We start from the raw sequence: 21,996 nt of genomic DNA, 5'->3' as shown, positions 1-21,996 counted from the left end.
GTGCTATTAATATTATTATTTATTATTTTATTGTAGTTATTAAAATTCTGAGAATGAGTCATAAAGAGTAGATCATGGGCTGGCAGAAAAGATGGGGAAGAATAGTTGAAATGAAAGTGCTAAATTTTAAGTATCATTTGGAAAGTGACAGTGATGTAAAGCAGAACTTTAATAAGACATTGAAAATAATTTCATGTATCCTTTGGGATGGGCCACAGACAGAGGAGAAAGAAGTCTATCACAATGTATCTCTAGGGTTAGAAGGGATTTAGAAGTCAATGGGTGGAATCCTTTGTTTGGACAGATGAGGAAACTGAGGCTTGTAGATATTAAGTGACTTGCCATTAAGTGTCTGTGGTATCTGAAATCCAAGTCTGACATCTTAGTCACTAAGTCACTCTGCCACAGTGCCTCTGAGGTCTGAGTCTTAGCCCATGGGTATGGAAGGAAGGAGATGAGCCATTATTTTTGTAGTTCAGTCATTTTGTTCATGTGGGGTTTTCTTGGCAAAGATACTGGAGGAGTTTGCCAGTTTCCTTCTCCAGCTCATTTTACAGATGGGAAAACTGAGGCAAAGAGGATGAAGTGACTTGCCCAGGGTCTCACAGCTAGTAAGTGTCTGAGGCTGAAGTTGAACTAAGACTGTAGAACGGGTCCACTGTGGCCCCACTTAGCTGCCCCAGAGGAGCCAGGGGAGTGCTAACAAAGGCAGAAAGCAAGATCGATATCTTCAAAGTCCCAACTTTTCTTTCTTTACCTTAGACTTTGATTCAAGCCATTCCTTCTGGGAAATTCTCTGGGAGTGTTCAGTGCCCGTGTCCAGATACTTGCTGTGTGCCAGAGACAGAGCACTTCCCCAACCTCCACTTCTCACTAATTGGACCCTTTGAGTCTTTAATAGGCAAGGAAATTAATATTTAAAGTATTGTTTCCCTCTCACTCATGCTCATTACCTACGGACACTGTTTCTCTGGCTAATTAGAGGGAGCCTGGTCTTGGCTCTGGAAGCTGGGAGCTTCTTCTCCCTCTACTTGTGATTTCTATCAAGGCGGAACAGGGCTGAGAACACAGCTGACTTCCCTTGCCTTGTGCATCAAGTCGACTTCAGTCAAATTTTGTATCTGGGGGTTCTAGCTTCAGAGAATCTGCATTGGAAGGTGGAGTCATCAGACTGCAGGTGACTGATCAGGTCCTTCACTTCAACTGGTCTCAGTTTCTTCATCGTAAAATGAAATGTTTGTCCCATATGTCATATAAGGTCCCTTCCATCTCTAATCCTACAGTTTCTAAAATGAAGAGAATTGGGCAAGATCATTGACTCCTAGAATTGAGAGGTTGAAAGGGATCTTGGTCACCATTTTATCTCAGTGATACTCTGAAGAATCCCTGCTCCATCCTACTCAATAGCTTGGTGATAACTAATTATGTCACCCCTTGAGGAGATCAACTCCTCTTAACATCTTTGCTTATCCAAAGCCTAAATTTGCCACTTCATGAACCTCTGAATCTGGGGCCAAAAAATCAAACCTAATCTTTCTTCTCCATAATGGTCTTGAAGACCCTTAGAAAATTCTGCCTTGAAGATTCTATTTTCTGAGCTAAACATCCTTCATTTCCAGGCTAATCAAGTTACTTCTAAGTCATAGACTTGAGGCCTTTGATAATTAATTTGATCATTAACTGCTCTAAAGTCTAGATCATTAAACAAGATTGTGCCATCCCGGCTGCTCATTTGATCTGAAATACTGGGGAAGTAAGTCAATTGGTCAACCACTTTATTAAGTGTTTCCTATTTCCCTGTAATGATAATAGCAATAGCTAACAATTATGTAGCGCTTAATATGTGACAGGCACTGTACTGAGCACTTTACAATTATTACTTATTGGATCCTTACAATAAGCCTAAGGCAAGTATTACTATTATCTTCATTTTGCTTTCATTTTTTAAGTTAAATTAAGATTAAGTGACACACAAAAGGAAAATGTAATTTTTATTTAATTCTTTGAATTCTGGGCATGGAGGTTAAGGATCCCTAGAAAAGATGATTTTCAAAGATGATTCTAGGTTTGTGTTCTATGGTTCTGTGAACAATCCCATTTTACTCTGAGCCATCATTTCTACCTCATCCTCCAGGAAGCCTATTTGCCCAGATTGTTGACAAACACTGTGGGGAGTTAGGGATTGGATTTCTTGGTTGATGCGCTCTAGTTTAGCCTTTACCAGGTGTGGAAGAGGCCAGAGGTGGAGAAAGATGGATAGACAAGCTCTAGAACCTGAGGAGGGGGAGTTGTGTTCTGTAGAATCATTTCCTTCATTATGGATTGGACTTGCTTCTTTTGGCCCCAGAAGGTAGAACTAGGGGACAAACAATAAGTGGCAATTGCCAAGATGCCAATTGATGCTCCATGTCAGAAAGAACTTCCTTCCCAGTGGAGCCCTCCCCAAAGTTGTCTAGACTGCCTCTGGAGGGAGTGGGCTCTCAGCACTGGAGGTTTTCCGGCAGATACTGAATGGCCCCTTTCTATGGACTTTGTAGATGGGTCTCCCGCTTAGTTATAGGTTGGATTAGATGGTCTCCTCAAAACTAAGGTCCTCTGACTCTCTATGACACCCTCTAAGGAACTGACTGCCGTTAGAGAATTTGGAGAGTAGCAGGGGTTGCTTTTGCTAGGAAAAAAGGAGAAAAACAAAACTAAAAATCCATGCTGTTGCTGAGGGGAGGGGGCTGTTTCTCCATCTACCTCCCAGATGGTGTCCAAGAGCCGGAACACATTAGTGAAGCTTCCTCCTGCCAGATGTTCTGCCCAGCTACTAAAATTGCACCTTACCAGGCAGAAGGAGGGCTAATGAATGCACACAGCATTTGGGGTGCTGCTGAGGAAATCACAAGATAATAGACTTGACATCCAGGACCCAAAAGAGCCTCAGAAGTCGGCTCCACCAGTCCCTTGCTTTACAACTGGGAAACAGCCCTGGAGAGGCGAATGGAATTTAGAGGGGCTGTTTTTAATTTTGTTGGCCCAAAGGAAGCAAATTATCTCTCCATCCTGTCATATCGCACCTCTTCATGCTATACACTCAAACACTACCTACGCCTGACAGCTCCTGTGCGTTCATCCTCAGCAATGGCAAGGCCTGATTCCCATCTGGAGCTTGCTGGACCTACAGAGCTTTCAATATGTGTTTAGAAGGTCACAGAGTTAGTGCTGGAAGGGACCTCAGAAATCACTTCATCCACTCTGTTCCCCAACATTTTCCTTCTTTCAAATTACTATATAAATACTAATGCCAATAATAATAATTCTTAGGATGTACATAGCACTTTAATAATGATGATAATAATGATGATGATAATCATTTCCCATTCTAGAGGGCATTTGTTGGAAGGCAGTCATCTTCCACTCATGGCCCAGTCTTTCTCCCTCCACCCCAACTTCATTGTTTCTTCATCTTCTCAAGTTTCCCATCTTGGAGAGAATTGGGCCATCCCTTCATCTTGACCCTACTATCTCTCTTCCTTCCAGATTTCATTTTGGGGAAAGTGGCAAAGACAGATGTCATGAGACCTCTCAAAAAAGCCCTCCTTATGGGCCTCTAACTGTGACTTACATTCCTCCTTTTTAATGCCCTTTCCCAATCATTTGGAGATTGTGAGGAGGAAGATTTCCTTCTATCGCTTGGGATGGAACCTGGCCATACTGTTATGCATCATGCCCATCAGTGGCTGGGAAGTAGAGTTTCCAATTGCCAGTGTTTCTTAGGGTGGGTCGAGGAGTCAAGTGACTAGTTAGATTATGGAAACCACAAAATGAGAGACAAGAATGAAGGATGAAAAGGGAAGGGATTTCCCAAAGGTGCCTTTGCAGCGTGCTTAGTGTTGCCAGTCAGGCAAAGCTATTTTGAGAACTGGAGATCATGGAACTATTAGATAATGGGAAATTTCAGACTGCCCAGGCTGATTTATTGGCCTGGGATCCTCAGTAAGGATCTCTTAATTAATTGGTACTGAAAAAATGCACTGGATTTGGCAAATGACATCTTTGTTGTCACAACCATCCCCTAAAAGGTTCATCTATCTATCACTAGGGGTCAACAGAGAGGTCCAAGTTGCCAGACTCACCATTCCACATTCTTAGTAGTCCCTGAGGGCCATGTCACCTCCCACATACTCTTTCACCTCTTCCCCTTCTTTTCAAGGGTGACTCTGGTTTGAGTAGGTCCAAAGAGAAATGAGCTGTTGGAAAGAGCTGTATGTCCATACTATATATGGATGCCTTGAGTCTTAAATCTTGAAAGACCAAATCTTTGTGTGAGCACGGGAAGGGAGCCCCCTTGGTTGGGGGGAAAACTATCCAGTCCCCAAAAAACTTATTGGTTGAAAAAATCTCTCCTCATGCATCCCAGAAATCGAGGGCTCTTTCTGGTTAATGAGCTTTTCTTTAGTGAAATCAAAGACCCCACTTTGTGGAGTGGGACATCTGGTATTCACACCATCAACACCAAAGGGACCCCACTGAGGATCTTGAAGTTTTGAGGCAGAGAAGGAAGGGATAAAAAGTTTTATAGAGAGGAAGCAAAGAGAAAGTTGAGGAAGTGAGAAAAGGGCTGCAAAGGAAGGAGTCCTGGATTAGACACTAATTTGATGTTTGATCTTTAGGCAAGTTGACATATAAAATGGGTGTCAAACATGTGACTTAGAGGCTGTCTGCAGCCCACCATACTCCCAAGTGAACTAGAAGCTGATGAAAAGATAGTTGAGAAATGTTTAACAATATAAATAACAACATAAATAAACAATATAAATAAAAATAAACTAAATTGTATTTAGTATGTATATTTAATGTATATATTGGAACATAATATCAACATAAATAAAAATACAATATAACATAGATAATGCTATTTTGTAGTTTTCTAAGTTAACATGTGTTCAATTGAGATTCCTGTGGAAGGTTTTATGGTACTGGCTTCTATCTGAATTTGACATCATTGGAGATGACCTGAATTTTCTCCAGATCTGATATTCTATAAATTTATAGTTTATGAGTGAATAAATAAATGGAAAGGTAGTTATTAAGCTCTTCCAATGTGCTCAGCACTGTCCTAAGCACTGGTGGTACAAAAAGAAAAAAAATAAGACAATCTCCACTCTTAAGGATTTCATATTTTAATGGGGGAAGACAGCACAGATCTCCCTGCTAGCACAGGCAAAGCTTTTCCTCTTAGGTGACAATAATCACTGACATTTGTCTAGGCTTTAGGGTTTATGACCCTGTATTATTACCTTTGATGGTTCTCTGGTAAGGCGTCTGGGACGGAGGGAAGTGCATGGTTTAAATGCTATTTTTAGCATTTTACAAATATGGGTTTTGGAATCCCTGGAGATGGAGGGACATAGCATAAAGGGTCAGAGCTGCGGTTTGAACCTATGTCTTGACTCTAAGAGCACTGGGCTCTTTTCAGAGACCTCCAGTCTGAATTCTGCCATTCCTTTCATGTTCCTTTGCTGAGTTTCAGTTTCTTCATCAGGAAAATGAAGAGATTGGTCTCTAAATGTTCAGCTTTTGTGGTTTTGTGAATGGTAGGCAGGAGAGTCCAAGACACATTATCCACCCCCCAAACAATCACCCCCCCAAATAACTGATCACAAAAGGGCAGAGCAGAGAAGATATGTGTTGGGGGGATGATGGGACAGGGGGAACAGATTTCTGCCCTAATGAGACTGTAGTAGTCTAGTGTAGTCCACAGAGGCCAGGAGATCCTCCACTGTTACCTCTTACACTCATACCCCACCCCCAGTTCCCTTTTCCCCATTTGAGTCAGGCTTGGGACAGACCAGACAGATTGGCAACCAGATTTGTTAGGCAATGCTATATACTGCTTTGGGGGTTTTGGAAAGCTCATTGGAGTGGGAGTGAGAGAGACTTGACTATCAGTTTTTCCATTTGTAAGATGAAGATATCCAATCTATGAGATCCACAAGACTCTATGGGAAGCTAGAAAAGGGGGTCTCTATAAAAGTCAGTCTTACTGGGGTGGTATTAAGCAGAGGCTAGGATGGGAGCCAGAATCTTAACCCCAAGGCATGTTTAAGGTGGGAGGTAAGATATCTCAGCCAGAATGGCCAGGCTCCTTCCAGCTCTGCATTTCTGTAAGTCTGTGCCTGCAGACTGGATAGGGAGGGGGACAGAGAGCAGAAAGAGAGGACTGCTTCTACCTTCCCTTTTGTTCCAAGCCAAAAGCTCACTTAGCTAGTGAGCCATGGGGAGAGTTTAATGAAAATTGATGGAGAAATTTAAAAAAAATGTAGAGGGAGGATTGGAGTGGGGAGGGGGAGAAATGGGATGCTACAGTAGGGAGGTGGGAAGAATGGAGGAATGGAAGATGCCGGGGACTGGAGGTAGAGGCTGGGAGATGGAGGACTTGGCTGATTTCCCAGTAACTGCCCCTTTTCAGATCAGTATCCCCAGGAGAGCTTTGCCGTGAAGTGTTGCTGATGTACACAAGTGGGGAGGAAGGAGAAAATAGGGAAGGGAAGACCTTAGGGCTGCAGGTTGGGGGGATAGGGAGGAAGCACTAGTTTGGTTGTTCAGAGATGGAGATTGAGTCACTCAGGTCCCCCTTGGCTGGAGGATGAGGGTGATCAGCTTTGGTCAAGCCCTCCGTTCTCCAAGTCAGTCCCAACCCTACCTTTCATTTATAGGGCTTATTAGAAAGTGTTTTCACATCCATTCTTTTATCTCTCACTGTGAATCCTCATTGCTATCCCAAGATCAGGGCTGGGTGTGCAGGAGGCAGGATATTTCCATTTTACAGATGAGGAAACTGGGGTCTGGAAAGATAAAGCCACCTGTCCAAAGCCTGAAGGAAAGGAAGGCGAAGAGAACAAGTATTTTGTTGTTCAGTTTTTCAGTCGTGTCCAAGTTTCTGTAATCTCCTTTAAGGTTTTTCTTGGCAAAGATACTGGAGTGGTTGGCCGTTTCCTTCTCCATCTAATTTTACAGATGAGGAAATTGAGACACATAGGATTAAGTAAGTGACAGGGTCACACTGTGTCTGGGGTCAGTTTGAATTCAGGTGTTCCTGACTCCAGTCCTGATGCTTTATCCACTGCCACCTAAAATGTATTTAATTTGTCATTTGTCCTTACCCTTACAACAACCCGATGAAATAGGTACTATTATTATCCCCATTTTACAGTTGAGGAAACTGGGATAGATTGAGGTTTAAGTAACTTGCCTTGGATTACATAATATAACTATAAGTCACTCTCCTTTTCTGAGGGTTATTTCTCTTATCTTAAAAATGGGAGAAGAGGCAGGGGTGAGAAGGGGCATCTGGGACTGAGATTACCTTGGCTTTCAGCCCTGGGTTCTTGCCACTAACCAGTGGACAGAAGGCAAGTCTGGAGTAGTGAGATAGTTCCTTCCAGTTCTTTAGAAATCTCTGGTCTCCAGAGTCTGCTTCTCCAGCACAGTCATAATACCTCCTGTTTCTACATTTGTGTTCTTTAAGGAGTCCCCTCAGTGACCCATAATTCTATTTTAAAGGACCCTGCAGTAGACTCAGGCATCTGGAAAGTGCTTTAGGGAGTAAATAAGTCAGTGGGAGAAAGTCTTTGTGGGAAGGGGACAAATCACACTTAGCAGCATCTTTAGAGAAATTGGTAAATATAGTATAGAAATCCACAGTGGCAGAGCTGGGGAGAATCTTAAGAACTTGAATGTCAGAGCTGGAGGGATAGGATACAGAACATTGGTTGCCAAAGCTGGGAGGGTCTTTAGAGCATAGAACATATATTGTGAGACCTGGAAGGGTATTTAGAATGTAGAAATTGTCACAATTTAGAACAAAGATTTTGAGGCTTGGACACAGAATATCAGAAATGAAAGGGAATCTTTAGATATAGAATGTCAGACCAGGAAAAAAAAAACACTTTAGAAATAATCTAGTTCAAGACTCTTAATTTATGGTTTTAATTGAGATAATAATTTAAAAAAAATCCCTGAAGCTGTGAATTGAGATCTAGTTGTCTGCTTCTTGATTCACCGTGTGATCTTGGGCAAAATCCTCTCCACTCTGAGCTTCAGTTTTTCTTCTCTTTAAAATACAGAGAATGCTCCCCATCTTCCCTACCCCCAGAGGCTGCTGTGTTCTGAGATAATCTGTAAAATTAGGATACAGAGGTGCCCCCTGGTGGGAAATCCTTGTTTCTGCCTTACTTCTGCTGGGTTGGTTCTGAGTTAAAGTTTAATTCTGGCCACCTTTCCTTCTTCCTGTGGGCCCCTCCTGGTGGAGTAGAGGACTAAAAAATGAAAGACATTTTGAAAAGATGGGAAATACCCCACATGATAGTGCAAGTTATGGGGATATATTGGGAATTTGAAAAAAGGGCTTAAGTTCCTCACTCTTTTTCAACTCTCCCCACCAAAGCATGGAGGAAGTAGAAAAGTAGCTAGTAGTTTTGGTGTCTGGGCCAAGCAGCATTAAAAAAAGAAACTTTTTTTTTTCTGAGGCAATTGGGGTTAAATGATTTGCCCAGGGTCACACAGCCAGGAAGTGTCTGAGACCAGATTTGAACTAGGGTTCTCCTGACTTCAGGGCTGGTACTCTATCTACTGCCCCACCTAGCTGCCCCTCACATTAACATTTTAATAAAAAGTCTGCCAGGGAGGGAGAAGATGCTCATCAATTAACAAGAATTTGTTAAGCACCTACCACATACTCCACACATGCAGCTACACACTGGGGGTACAAAGCCAAAAATTCCTGCCCACAAATAGCCTACATTCTATGAGGAGACTCAACAGTAAATGATTGTAAAGGGATAATTGAAATAAATGTCCATTCTGTTGTGAAATGCTAGTGGGGTTAGTGGATAACAAGCATTGGATCTGGGGTCAGAAAATCTGGGTTCCAGTTCTGGGTTCATAATTTAACTAGCTGTGTGAGTGTGAGCAAATTGCCATCCCTGAACTTTAAATTTTTCTCATTTGTAAAACTTTTGAGATGTGTAATATATGGAATAGTCACTGGGCCTGTAAGTTCACTGATACAGGATATCTCCTGAAAAGGAAGCTCTCATCCCAACACAGACCCTATGAATTGTAGATACCTTAAGACAGAGTGGTGATCTATCCTGATGTCTATAGTCGCTCAAAAAGTCCATCAATAGATTTCAGGGGATCTGTGGACTTGGATGGGGAAAAACTGCATCTTTATTTCAATATAATCTGTTACCTCTATAGTCTTATGCATCTTATTCATTTAAAAACATTATTCTGAGAAGAGCTCCGTACGTTTTACCAGATACTGCGAAAGGAAGTCCTTGTCTTAGAGCAGAAGTTTCAAACTCAAATAGAAATGGAGGCCTGAAGCTGCATAGTGACTTAGAAAACCACAAATTAACATTATCTGTGTTGTATTGCATATTTATTTATTTTGTTAAATATTTCCCAATTACATTTTAATCTGATTTTGTATCCAGGAGTTTTTTTTTTTTTTTTTTTTTTTTTGCCAGAATGTGTCAGAATCAAAACATGAACCTTTGGCTTCAAGGCCAGCCCTGTCCACTATATCATTCTGTCTCTCCAAATAAATATAGGATATTTAAGTGGTGGTGGCTGTGGGATAAGGCTCTACCATTTTGGGGAGGGGCGATCAGGAAATGTCTCATAGGGGAGATTGTGACAGTAGTGAACTTTAGAGGAAACTAGGAATTCCAAAAGGCAAAGATAGGGGAGGGAGTGAATTCAAGGCATGAGGGAATTATTTAACAAAAGCTTGGAAATGAGATGTTAATGTGAGGAAAAGCAAGAAAGCCTTATTAGAATGTAAAATGTATACCTAAAAGTATACATACGCTTAGCACTCCTTAAATTTTACTATCCTGGGCCAAAGCCCCCATCACTCCACCCTGGTTGTGGCTCCGTACTCTTTAGTTGAATCTATTCTAGTCTGTGGACAGAAGGCAAAATGAAGTTTTCTTCAGGGTGCCCCCCATGTGTGATACAATAGTGACCTCCAGTGGGACATTTAGTAAACTCCTGTAACAATCAGCTTCAAACCATTTCAGTATCCTCTGACAGGAGGAGGAATAATGGAATGTCAATGAATAGAGGCTAAGCCCCCTTCTTCATTTTACGAGGGGGAAACTGGGATCAAATAAAGGGGAAATCTCAAATAGATAACAATCAGAATATAAATCCAGGTTTCCTGAAGGTCCCTTATCAGTATATATACTATCTAGTAAGTGGTTATATTGTGTTTCACATTAAAATGCTAGTGGGTTAGTGGGTAACAAACATTGGATCTGGTGTCAGAAAAACCGGGTTCTAGTTCTGGGTTCATAATTTAACTAGCTGTGTGAGTGTGAGCAAATTACCATCGCTGAACTTAAAAATTTTCTCATTTGTAAAACTTCTGAGCTGTCTTTTAAGTCCTAATTCCTATAATTCTCTGTCTGTAGATTAGGATAAGACCTAAAGAAAGGGAATTATAAATGATAACGTGCTATAGAACTTATGTTGATGATGATGATGATGATGAAGAAAAAATCAATTAATGAACATTTTAAGTACCCACTGGGCAAAGTGCTTCAATCCCAAGAGACACAATCCCTGGCCTCAAGGAGTTTCATTCTAACTGGGGAAGACAACATGCACAAATATGATAAAAGTACATGCAACATATATTATGTTGCATTAAATGAATTAAAATTAAGTTATTAATGAATGCATTAAAATGAGTGCAAGGTAATCTAGAAAGAGGGGGTACTCACAACCAAGAGAGATTGTAATTATTGTCCAAAATTATAATACAAAATGCTGCATGCATACCTGAGAAGTTCATGAGATTTAGGCTAATCTAGTTTTGAGTGAGAAGATATTACTGATACATGTGGAGAAAGGGGCTGATTAGGAAAGAATTCCCGGAGGAGGTAGTCTTTGAACAATATCTTATAGAATGCTTAGGATCTCAATTTAATTCTGCAAACATTTATTAAATACCTACTATATGCCAAGCCCAGTGTTAAATGCTGGACAAAAAACAAAAATGATTAAGTCCTTACACACATTCTCTCCAGAGGGGATACAACTTGTTCACAGAAAACTATCATATGAGGAAAATGAAGGATCGGGATTTGAAGAGTAGATTCCAGGCACTGAGAATTTGACATGCCACAGAATTGCAGAATTTGAGATTTAGGAGGGATGTCATAGTCATTTTGTTCACCCCCATAAAAGAGACCCCCCCATAAAATACCCAATAAATAGTGGTCCAGCTTTTGCTTGTAGACCTCCAGAGAGGACGAGCTCTCCTTTTGAAGAAAACCATTCATTCAACATTGGGCGCCTCTAATTTTTAGAAAGTTTTTCCTGACATCAAGTCAAAATCTCCCTTTTTACAGCTTCCTCCCAATGCTCCTTACTCTGCTCTCTGGGCCAAATGCCACTTTTTCTATCAGAAGCTCTTCCAACACTTGAAGGCAGCTATTTCGAGCCTCCAAGTTTATTCTAGTCTGCATAGTCCTGGGCTCTTCACCTGATCCTCATATGGCCTGGTCTCAAGGTCCTTGACTATCCCAGCTGCTCTCTTCTGATCACTTCAGCTGCCTTGTTTTTACAACAGTTCTCCAAATACATTCCCAATAGGGTGGGATGGGACTCTAACCTCCTTATTCCTGCAAGCTGTTCCCTGATGATTCATTTTGAGCTTGCTGTTCACTTAGAACCCCTGATCTTTTAAAAAACAATCCGTGTAATTAAGTTATACAGAACTTAATTACAATTCTGATTCTTGTTGAATTTTTCCTTATTAGTTTTGACTCAATGCTTTAAGACAATCAAAATCCTTTTGGATCCTGCCTCTGTCATCCAGGGCAGCTGAGTGGTACAGTGGAATCAGGGAGATTCTTCTTCCTGTCTTCAAATCTGCCTCAGACACTTACCAACTTAGTCTCTCTGGGCAAGTCACTTAACCCTGTTTGCCTCAGTTTTCTCTTCTGTAAAATGGCACGGAAAAGGGAATGATAAACTACATTTTCTTCACCAAGAAAATTCCAACTGAGGTCATAATGAGTTGGACATGACTTAAACAACTCAACAGCAACAATAAATTCTGTCATTCAAAGTGCTAGTTATCCTTCCTAATTTGCTAATTTGATGAATGTACAACCATGCTTTTATCTGTTATTAATAAAAATGTTTAATTGCATAGGGTCAAGCAGATCTCTGGGATATTCCTCCAGAGACCTCATGCTGTATTGAAAGTGAATCATTCACAATTTCTCTTTGTATCCAGTCAACCAACCAATCCTAAATCTAACTGAATGGCTTATCATCTAATCCATCTTGTCCACAAGGACACTATGGAATTCTTGATCAAAATATTGGTTCCTTCCTTCCTTCCTTCCTTTTTTTTCCTTCTTTCCTTTTTTTTTCCTTCCTTCCTTCCTTTTTTTCCTTCCTTCCTTTTCCTTCCTTCCTTCCTTCCTTCCTTCCTTCCTTCCTTCCTTCCTTCCTTCCTTCCTTCCTTCCTTCCTTCCTTCCTTCCTTCCTTCCTTCCTTCCTTCCTTCCTTCCTTCCTTCCTTTTTTTCCTTCCTTCCTTCCTTCCTTCCTTCCTTCCTTCCTTCCTTTTTTTCCTTCCTTCCTTCCTTTTTTTCTTTCCTTCCTTTCAAAATCTTGGCCAAGATGGAGTCTCTGACAGAGCCCTGCAACATTATAGACTTCTTTGTGGACTGATCTATTTGATACTTTCAAGATCTGTAATTTCATTCAAGTATTCCCTTCATGGATGTGATTATCATCCCTCCACACTGAGGGGTCATGAAATTGGTTTTAAAAATACATATTTGACAGTTTCATTTGAATATAATTAATTTCCTTTCTAATGTTGTGCATTTTTTATTTTGAAAAACATTTTAATTTAAAATCTTGAGTTCCAAATTCTACTCTTCCTCCTTCCTCTGCCTCCTCCCTGAATTAGTCAGCAAATCCAATGTATTTTATACTTTGAAAAACAGTATTCTGAGAAGGATGCGCCAGATTGCCAAGAGTTGTTCCTTTGTTTTGTTTCAGTTCTGCCCAACTCTTCATGATCCCATTTAGGGTTTTTTTTTTTTTTTTACCATTAGAGTAGCTTATCATTTTCTTCTCCAACTCAGTTTACAAATGAGGAAACTGAGGCAAACAGGGTTAAGTTATTTGTCCAGAGTTACACAACTAGGAAGTGTCTGAAGCCAGATTTGAACTCAGAGGTTCATGATACAAAGAAATTAAGAACTTTGCCCTATACTTCAGTAGATGATCTTTATAAAATTATTACAGCAGAAAAACTCACTTGCTTCTCATTCAGGTGAAGTCAATAAATCAAGACAAACAAGACAAAGCATTTATTAAGTACCTACTACATGCCAAGCACTGTGCTAAAAGTAAGGAATACTTAGAAAGGCAAAAATTAAAACAAAACAAAAAAAAACAAAGACAACCAAACCAGTCTCTCTTCTCAAGGAGCTCACAGTCTAACCCAATGAGGAACTTTCTTGAATTTCACTGGGATAGTCTTAACTTTCTGGGCCTACATTGGTCCATTAATTAATTAATTAATTAATAATTAATACTTAATTAATACATTTTGCATATGGCCATTTGACCAACTGAGAAAACTAAAAGATTAGAGAAAAGGCGAGCTCATATTCTTTCTCATTTTATCTTCAAGGATACAGTGGGAAATTTTTATCAAATACTTGCTTGAATCCAGAAAGTCCAGATCTAAAGAATTCTCCCTGACTGTTTTAACAGATTTGACATGTAGTACACATCATGTCAAATGAAATTTTCCTTCTTTCTAAAAGTGATTCTGTCTTTTAAAACTATTTGTGAAGGATTCATTTCAGAATCTGTTCAATAATCTTTCAAATCCTTATTTTTAGTGAATAGAATCTTAATTTTCTATGCCCCAGATCTATCGCTGTTTTTGCTTTGCTACTCACAGTTTTGTCTGCCTTCCCTGTTCACCATCCCTTGTCCTAGAATCTTTTCTATTCATTTTTCTGAATGCTGTGCTACGGTAAATATCAGTATTCATATTTACCTACACAAGGAGACTTCCTCAGGAGCAGGACACAGGCATAATAGACATGAGTTTAGAGTGGATGTTCATCTCTTCCAAGTGCCTAGCTGATATTAGTCATTTTACCTAAAGACCTGTGATGTTCAGTTCTATTAGACAATTTCTTTAAGTATTCCTCTTCTGTGGTGGAATGCCACCAGTGATAATGAGATTACTATAATTACCCATCAGTCCTCCCTTCCCTGTGCTCCTAACTCACTCCCATAGACAGGAGCAACCCAACAAGTCCAGTGCAGCTAAGCTGGCTTTCATGAAATAGGGTTAGATTTTATAAGTAAGACTCTGGGCCCTTTAGATATTTACATAAAAGCCATAGCTTTTGCAGTAATCAATGGGAGGTTACTGTTGATAAATCTTATCTAGAGGTTTACCACATAACTTCTTCTCAGGTATGCATGTGCCCATCTCCGGTCTCTGTGCCCAGCGAGCTTTTTGGTGCCTATTATCAACATGACTTTACTTTGCTGCTAAGTAGGAGTGACAGTCGAGCCTGCTTGGACTCTGTCTCCCCACTCTTCCTTAAGCAGCCAAAGGCAGGGCAGTGGTCCAGGTCCCCTCTCAGTGTAAAAGCTAATCTTGTAAGTGCTTTGAGCAGCAATTTCTTTAGGATGTGAAAGGGCTTTTTAGTAGATTATCTTCCTGTCATCTTTAAATTTATTGCTGGGGAGGGGAAGCTATCTGATGGAGCCTGCCTCTCCAAGATGGGGCCAGGGCCACGCAAGGCCAGTTAGTAGGGGCTGGTTCTCATGGCACATTGTATCATCAGGTGCTGAGCATAGCATGCCTTGGCTCACCCAAACTTTTCACACATTCTTCTTCATCATCATCATCATCATCATCATCATCATCATCATCATCATCATCTTCTTCTTCATCATCTTCACTTTCTTTTTTCTTCTTCTCCTCCTCTTTCTTCTTCTTCTTCTTCTTCTTCTTCTTCTTCTTCTTCTTCTTCTTCTTCTTCTTCTTCTTCTTCTTCTTTCTTTTCCTCCTCTTCCTCCTCCTCCTCTTCCTCCTGCTCTTCCTCCTTCTCCTCCTCCTCCTTCTCTCTTCTTATTTTTCTCCTTTTCTTTCTCTTCTTCTTCCTCCTTATTAGCTTGGGTATTTAGGGAAAGTTTCCCAGTTCTTCTTCTAGTTCTGTCACTAGCTTTGTGACTTTGGGCCAGTTATTTATCCAACTGTGGGTGTTTTTCTCAGTAGAATGTGAGGTACTTGAGGGTAGGGATTGTTTTTTGTCTTAGTCCAGTGCCTGGCATACAATAGATATTTAATAAATGTTGTTGACTGACTGCCCTCCTTGGGTCTCAGTTCCCTCATGATATTCTCAGTACTTCCTCTGTAAACTCCTTGAGAGTAGGGATTGTCTAATTGTTTTCATTTTTCCTTGTCATTGTCCAGACAACCTAAGTTCTCACCTTGTCACTGTCCAGACAACCTGAGTTCTCACTTGGTAGTAGCTACATGCTAATTGATTGTTTTTCCTCTATCCTTTTTCTTTCTCTTCTTTCTATCCTCATTCTATGTTGCTCCCTCTGTACAGGCTACTCGTTAGAACTTCTGAGGATTGGGGTTGGAGCAAAACATTGGGAAGAAATAACTTACCTGTTTTGGGTTCAAATTTTACTGCAGAAATTTATAACCTATGTAATATTGCATGAATCATCTAATCTTTCCGAGTCTAAGGTTTCCTCATCTGTAAAATAGGGGAGTTGGACAAACTGTCTATGGAAGTCCCTTCCAGTTCTATATCTAGTAGTCTTTGACCTTTAACTTCCTTATTTTTGTTAATTACAGTCCCATCCACTTAAATCTCCTAGGCTCACAATCTTGGAGTTATCTTTCACTTTTTTCTCCTTTTTTTTCTCTCCCCATCTCCCCATCCCTGCTAAGTGGATAAATACTTAGGGCACTGAGTCTGGAATCAGGAAGAACTGAGTTCAGAACTAGCCTTAAACATTTACTAGTTATATGACTCCAAGAGAGTCATTTCACCTCTTCCTGCCTCAGTTTCCTCAACTGTAAAATGAGGATCATAACAGCACCTATCTTGTAGGGTTATTGTGAGGATCAAATGAGATTGCATTAGTAAAGGACTTATAATGCCCAACATAGACACTTAATAAATACTTGTTTCCTTGCTTTTCTCCTCCTCTTCTCCATTCACTTGGTTGCCTAGTCTTGTCAATTCTTTCTTCGCTCTATCTTTTCAATATTTCATTTCCTCTATCCTAATCCAGGCTCTTATTACCTCTTACCTGGACTTCTGCACCAGCTGCTAACTTTGCTTCCTGACTTGAGACTCTCTCTTTTTATTCCTCATGTCATAGTCCATATGATCTTTCTAATGCACACATTAACTAAGTAAAATTCAAAGCCCTTTGCTTTGCATTCAAGGCCTTCCCCAATCTGGTTCCAATCTACATTCCCAACTTTATTGCTCTCAATACACCTCCATGCATCCTCTGCCCCAAAGAATTAATTATTCCTTGAATGTTGGCTTTCCTGCTAGAATGTAAGATTCTCTTGAGAAGTAATTATTATAGTTGTACCCCTAGTTCTAAATCTATTATCTCATGAATCTTTGGGTCTCAGTCTCCTCATCTGAAAAATGAGAGGTTTGAATACTCCTAGGACCTCTCCCAGCTTGAAATCTATTATTTTTTCACTTCTCTGGGTCCCAGTTTGCTCAGGGAGTTGGATCTATGACTTCTAACTCCATTATCTCTGGCCTTCCAACTCTATTATGATCTCTTTGGGCCTTGATTTCCTTGTTTGAGGGTTTGACTGGACCTCTGAGATCCCATACCACCTTGAGCAGGTGCAGCTTGACAGGAAGGACCAAGGACAGCTCATTTGGAAAAAAAAAAAAAAGGCTTGCAAATCTCTCAAGCACTTTTGCTTCCTGTTGCTGGGCACAGACTGTCCCTCCATTTGAGACCTGAGCAGATTAGAGGCCCCTCATGTGGTCCTGCGGTCAGTGCTGAGAGTGTGCTCATACCATATCAGGGACCCAGCAGGGCATTTGAATTTCTTTTCAAAGGAGCCATCAACATGATTCATGCTAGAGAGTGTCCCTTGGCCTCCCCAGGGTCTGATGGCTTCTCCTGTCTCTCTAATTCCTTAATTGTCAAACACTTCACCAAACAACGGAATTTATATCCATCCTGGACCATTAATGGAGGTAATGTAAAATCCTACTCTAATAAATAACTGAGCGGAGCTTTTAAAGAGCCCCTTGAGGATGAGTGGCAGGAAATGAAGATGCACAGGGGCTAGCATGGAAAATCAGAGTCAGATGTGACCCAGCAACTGGCTCCCCATCAATGTCACCACCCCAGCCCACCTGGCTGCCACACTGGAATGGGCGGGAGATGACTCTAATAAAGCAGGAAAAAAAATAACCCTTGGATAAGGAGTCAGGACACTGGAAGCAAAGAATTTAAAGCTAGAGGGAAACTTAGATACCCTTGGTTCATCCATCACATTTATGTATGAGTAAAGTGAGTTTTAGGGAGATTGGCACTTACCCAGGGTCACAAGGTAATGTCAGAAATTATTTCCTTGTAAAGTGCTGCTCTTATAACCCTGCTCAGATATGGGTAAGGAAAGACTTTGAGGAAGGATTGGGACTAACATTCCCAGCCAGGTCAATTTGGGAAAGGTCTACTGGAGGTAGAAGGTAGCTTCTCTGTCCATACTTCCCCCAACACGTTGCTTGACTGCTTAGTCAATCTGGACCAAGTGTGGACCATGCATCACTCCCCTTTCCTTGCCCTTATTGGAATTGACCCTGGGAATAAGTGGAAAAAACCAACAACACTTCTTTTATGATTACATTAAACTTAGCTTGGATACTTTTATATCTTCAGATTAGATTATGAACTATTGAAAAAGAGATTTTTTTGCCTTTCTTTGTATCCTCAGTCCTTACTATAATACCTGTCTCACAGTAGGTACTTAATAAGTGTTTGTTCACAATCTGATTTTAAAAAGCCTGGAAAGATTTATGTGAACTGATGCTGAATGAAACAAGCAGAGTCAGGAAAGCATTGTGCACTGCAACAAAAAGATTGTGTGATGAGAGACTATGAGACACTTGGTTCTTCTCAGAAATTCAGTGATCCAAGGCAATTCCAAGAAACTTGGAATGGAAAATGGCCTCCAATATAGAGGCAAAACTATGGAGATTGAAGGTAGACTGAAGCATACTATCTCCACCTTTTTTTACCCTTCTGTTTTTTCCTTTTGTTATGATTTTTCTCTCCCAATATGACTCATATGAAAATATGTAAAAAGTGAATGAACATGTATAATACTAAAATAAAAAAAAACAGGAAAAAAGTGTTCACTATTGATTGATAGGTCTATTGGATTGAGATCTGCAAGGGAACTTTAGGGATCATGATTTCTCCCATTGTCTGCTAAGTGAGAGGTTGGATTAGATATCATCAGAGAATGACAGGGTCACAGAGAAAGGGCAGAAAGTGACCTTAGAGATCACTGAGGTCAACTACCTTCTTTTATTAGGAAGAGAACCATTTTAAAGAGATCAAGTGATTTGCCCAAAGTCACCCAGAGATTAAGTGGAAGAACAGGGATTTAAATCTAGATCTCTGATATCAATCTTTGCTTTTCCTATCATAAATCACGGATTTCCTAGTGCTTGGTGATGTTTTTCTAGGTTCTATGATCTAATGCAAGCTACTTATTTTAGAGGAGGAAGTTAATATTCAGAGGAGGAAAGAGACTTAGTCTATGAACCTAGGGGCTATACTGCAGCTTTGACCTTGAAGAATCAAAACATTTGATTGGGGCGCCATTGATTTGTATAGCATCTCAGGATTTGTAGCTGAGGTACACTTGAAATGGCATTTACTATACTCCTCCTCCCAGTTATTACAGAGTAAAGGAAATAAAAAGGAAAATGGATGTTCCCAAGGTTTGTGTCTTGCTTGGAAATATCAGGGCCAAGATTTGAATCCCAAGTGAGTTAGACCCATGCTTAAGCAGGTTTTTTTCTTAGCAGTGTGGAGGATTAATTAGGGATGGAAAGGGGATGAGGTTGAAGGCAAGGAGACTGAGTAGGAGGCTATTGCAGTAGTCTGGGTGTGGATGAATTAGATTGGCAATAAGTAGTGTAAGAGCAGAGAAAGTGATAAATGCAAGAGACATTGTGGAGATAGAATTGATGAGATTTAGATTTGAGGGGTTGGGGGAAAGAGAGAGAAGAGTTAAGGCTCCTGGCAGAGAGAAGGCTGGAGGCAGCAGATTTAGTGGAAAGATCCGTTCTGTTTTAGCTATCTTGCTTTTCAGATGCCAAGGGCATGGAAATGTCCAGCAGGCAATTAGGGATAAAAAAATGAAGGTCAGAAGAAGGATTTTAGATTATGTATGTGTGCAGATTTCTATGTATATGTATATATATATATGTATATATACCCACAATCTACATATGTGTGTATAAGAATATACACACATATATACATATATAGATATAGATATATAGATATAGATACACTTACATACACATACAGACACATATATACATATACATGTTTCTGGGTATATGAATCTTTCACATAAAGATGATAGCTGAACATGTAGGAATGGATAAAGTTAAGGAGAGAGAATAGAGATTATAGAGAGAAGAGGGTCTAAAACCAAACAGTGGGTGCATATGGGTGGGAGGGTGGGTGGGTATGACTGCTGCTTAGGGAGCAACCGATGAATGATAAGCTAGCAAAGAAATGTGAGAAGGAGCAGTCAGAGAGGTAGAAAGAGAATCAGGACATTGGAGCATCATGGAAGCCAAGGAAAGAGAGGATACCCAGGAAGAGGAGATGATCAGCCATGTCAAAAATTTCAGTGAGCTCAAGGAGAATGAGGATTGAATCTTGACCATGGGATTTAGTGACAAAGAGAGATCATGGGTAACCTGGTGAGGTTGGAAGCCATATCCCTAAGGAACTTTCAGAAAGGTAAATTGACTGCAAAATCACTTTATAAGTGTCAGATTCAGGACTGGAACTCAAGTCTTTTGACTCAAAGTCCAGGGCTGTGTTGGGGGCTGGGCTGAATCTGAAGGAGACCGAGCCTCTCTCTAAGGTACACATCCTCTCTGTCATGTTACTTCTACTGGAAGATAGGACAAGGAAAAGAAGCGAAGGAGTGCTGTATTCTCAGACTCTTCTGTCGTCTTCAGGTAGATGGTATTCTGTGCTTGGCTGACATCCTGACCGACAGTAGCCACTCAGAAGCCACCCGAGCAGAAGCCGCCGCTGTGGTCGCCCAGATCACCTCTCCTCACCTGCCTGTGACCCAGCATCTCAGCAGCTTCCTGGAAAGCATGGAAGAGATCGTGACAGCCCTCATCAGTGAGTGACTGTGGGCAGAAGTTAGGTGGAATCAACAGGAATGGGATCTGGAGGAACCTTGGGACTCATCCTACAGAGAGATTGTATAGGAGGCCAACCATGTGGTATTATTTAAGAGGCACTAGGGAGGCTCTGGGGGTTCCAAACACCTTTCTAACAGTCTGTCATTTGACTGTTATGTAAATGTCTCTCATAGCCTATTTATTGTCCAGGTTCCAACTTCATAATAAAATACAGACAGAGTCACAGGGGACTTTGAACTCATTCTAAAGGTGAGGAAGTTGAGCACTAAGAATGGGGTAAGGCTTGAACAAGGTCACATAAGAAGTCAGTGGCAAAGCAGGGACTAAAACTTGCATCTTGACTTTGCTAGCGAGCATTCATAGTCCTAGAGGTATAAAAACCTTGGAAATATTTAATGTAAACTTTTCAGTTTGCAGGGGAGGAAATCAAGATCCTGAGAGAGTAAACATCTTAGGAATCATCACAGGATCATAGGTTTGGGACTAGAAGGGTCCTTAGAGGCCATCTGATCTAAACCTTTCAATTTTTATATAAAGAAACTGAATCCCAAGAAGGTTAAGTCAGTCTAGGAATGAATGGATGGATGGATAAGCAGATGGAAGAATAAATGGATGAATGAATAAATGGAAGGATGGATAAATACATGGATTGACAAGTGAATGAGTAAAATGAATGAGTGGATAGATGGAGGAATGAATAAAAGGATTGATGAATGAATAATTGGAATGAATGAGTAGATGGATGGAAGAATAAATGGATTGATGAATAAATATATGAACTAATGAGTGAATACATAGAATGAATAGATGGATGAATAAATAGATTGATGAATGAATGAATAAATAGAATAAATGAATGGATAGATGATTAAAGCATTTAGCAGATACTCTGTACTAGTGTTCTGACCTCCAGAGATACAAATAGAAAAGGAAGATAGGCCTTGCTTTCAAGGAGCTTACTTTCTAAAAAGAGAGCTAACACATGGAAGGTTTTCCCTTCCATTCAGATGGAAAAGTCCCATGGTCCTTAAGATACACTGACATAGCAGATGACAATGCCTCAAATAAGACCAATAGTTAAGTGTAGAGTCCTCTGATTCCAAATCTAGGACCCTTTCGTCTTTCCCAAAATGCCAATCTTATAGAAGGTGAGTGTTTATGTCCATTTTCCCTACCTCCTAATTCTGGACAATCTCTACTTTATTAGACCACCTAGCTCCATCTCTCTTTGTTCCTGACCTCCCCCTTCAAAATTCAAAATATATGAGGTGTATGTATTCATACATATACATGAACAGGTAAAAGGTAGAGAACAAGTCTTGAAGTCAGCGAAACTTCCATTCAAATTCTGTTTAGGACACATTCTGGCTGTGTAACTCTTTTAACCTGTCAGGGTTCTCACCATCTCTTTAAATTAAATTAATTAAATTAAATTGCCAGGTAAAAATTGTACCAACCTGCTTT

General features: G+C 40.4%; 1 protein-coding gene across 3 annotated transcripts in view; it reads left to right on the top strand.

The window, feature by feature from the left end:
• INSC (INSC spindle orientation adaptor protein) overlaps window positions 1–21,996 on the top strand; it is a 172,744-nt gene that overhangs the window by 111,222 nt on the left and 39,526 nt on the right. For 2 of the 3 annotated variants that reach the window (XM_074273170.1, XM_074273173.1), the window contains one exon: window positions 20,338–20,509. The exons of the other annotated variant lie outside the window; for it this stretch is intronic. In XM_074273170.1, coding sequence (XP_074129271.1) covers window positions 20,338–20,509 — 172 coding nt within the window. The remainder of the gene's footprint in view (window positions 1–20,337; window positions 20,510–21,996) is intronic. 3 annotated transcript variants of the gene reach the window in all.

This window comes from Sminthopsis crassicaudata, chromosome 6 (assembly GCF_048593235.1).
Source record: "Sminthopsis crassicaudata isolate SCR6 chromosome 6, ASM4859323v1, whole genome shotgun sequence".
In the NCBI taxonomy this organism is placed as follows: domain Eukaryota; kingdom Metazoa; phylum Chordata; class Mammalia; order Dasyuromorphia; family Dasyuridae; genus Sminthopsis; species Sminthopsis crassicaudata.
This window is presented reverse-complemented; position numbering and strand designations above follow the sequence as displayed.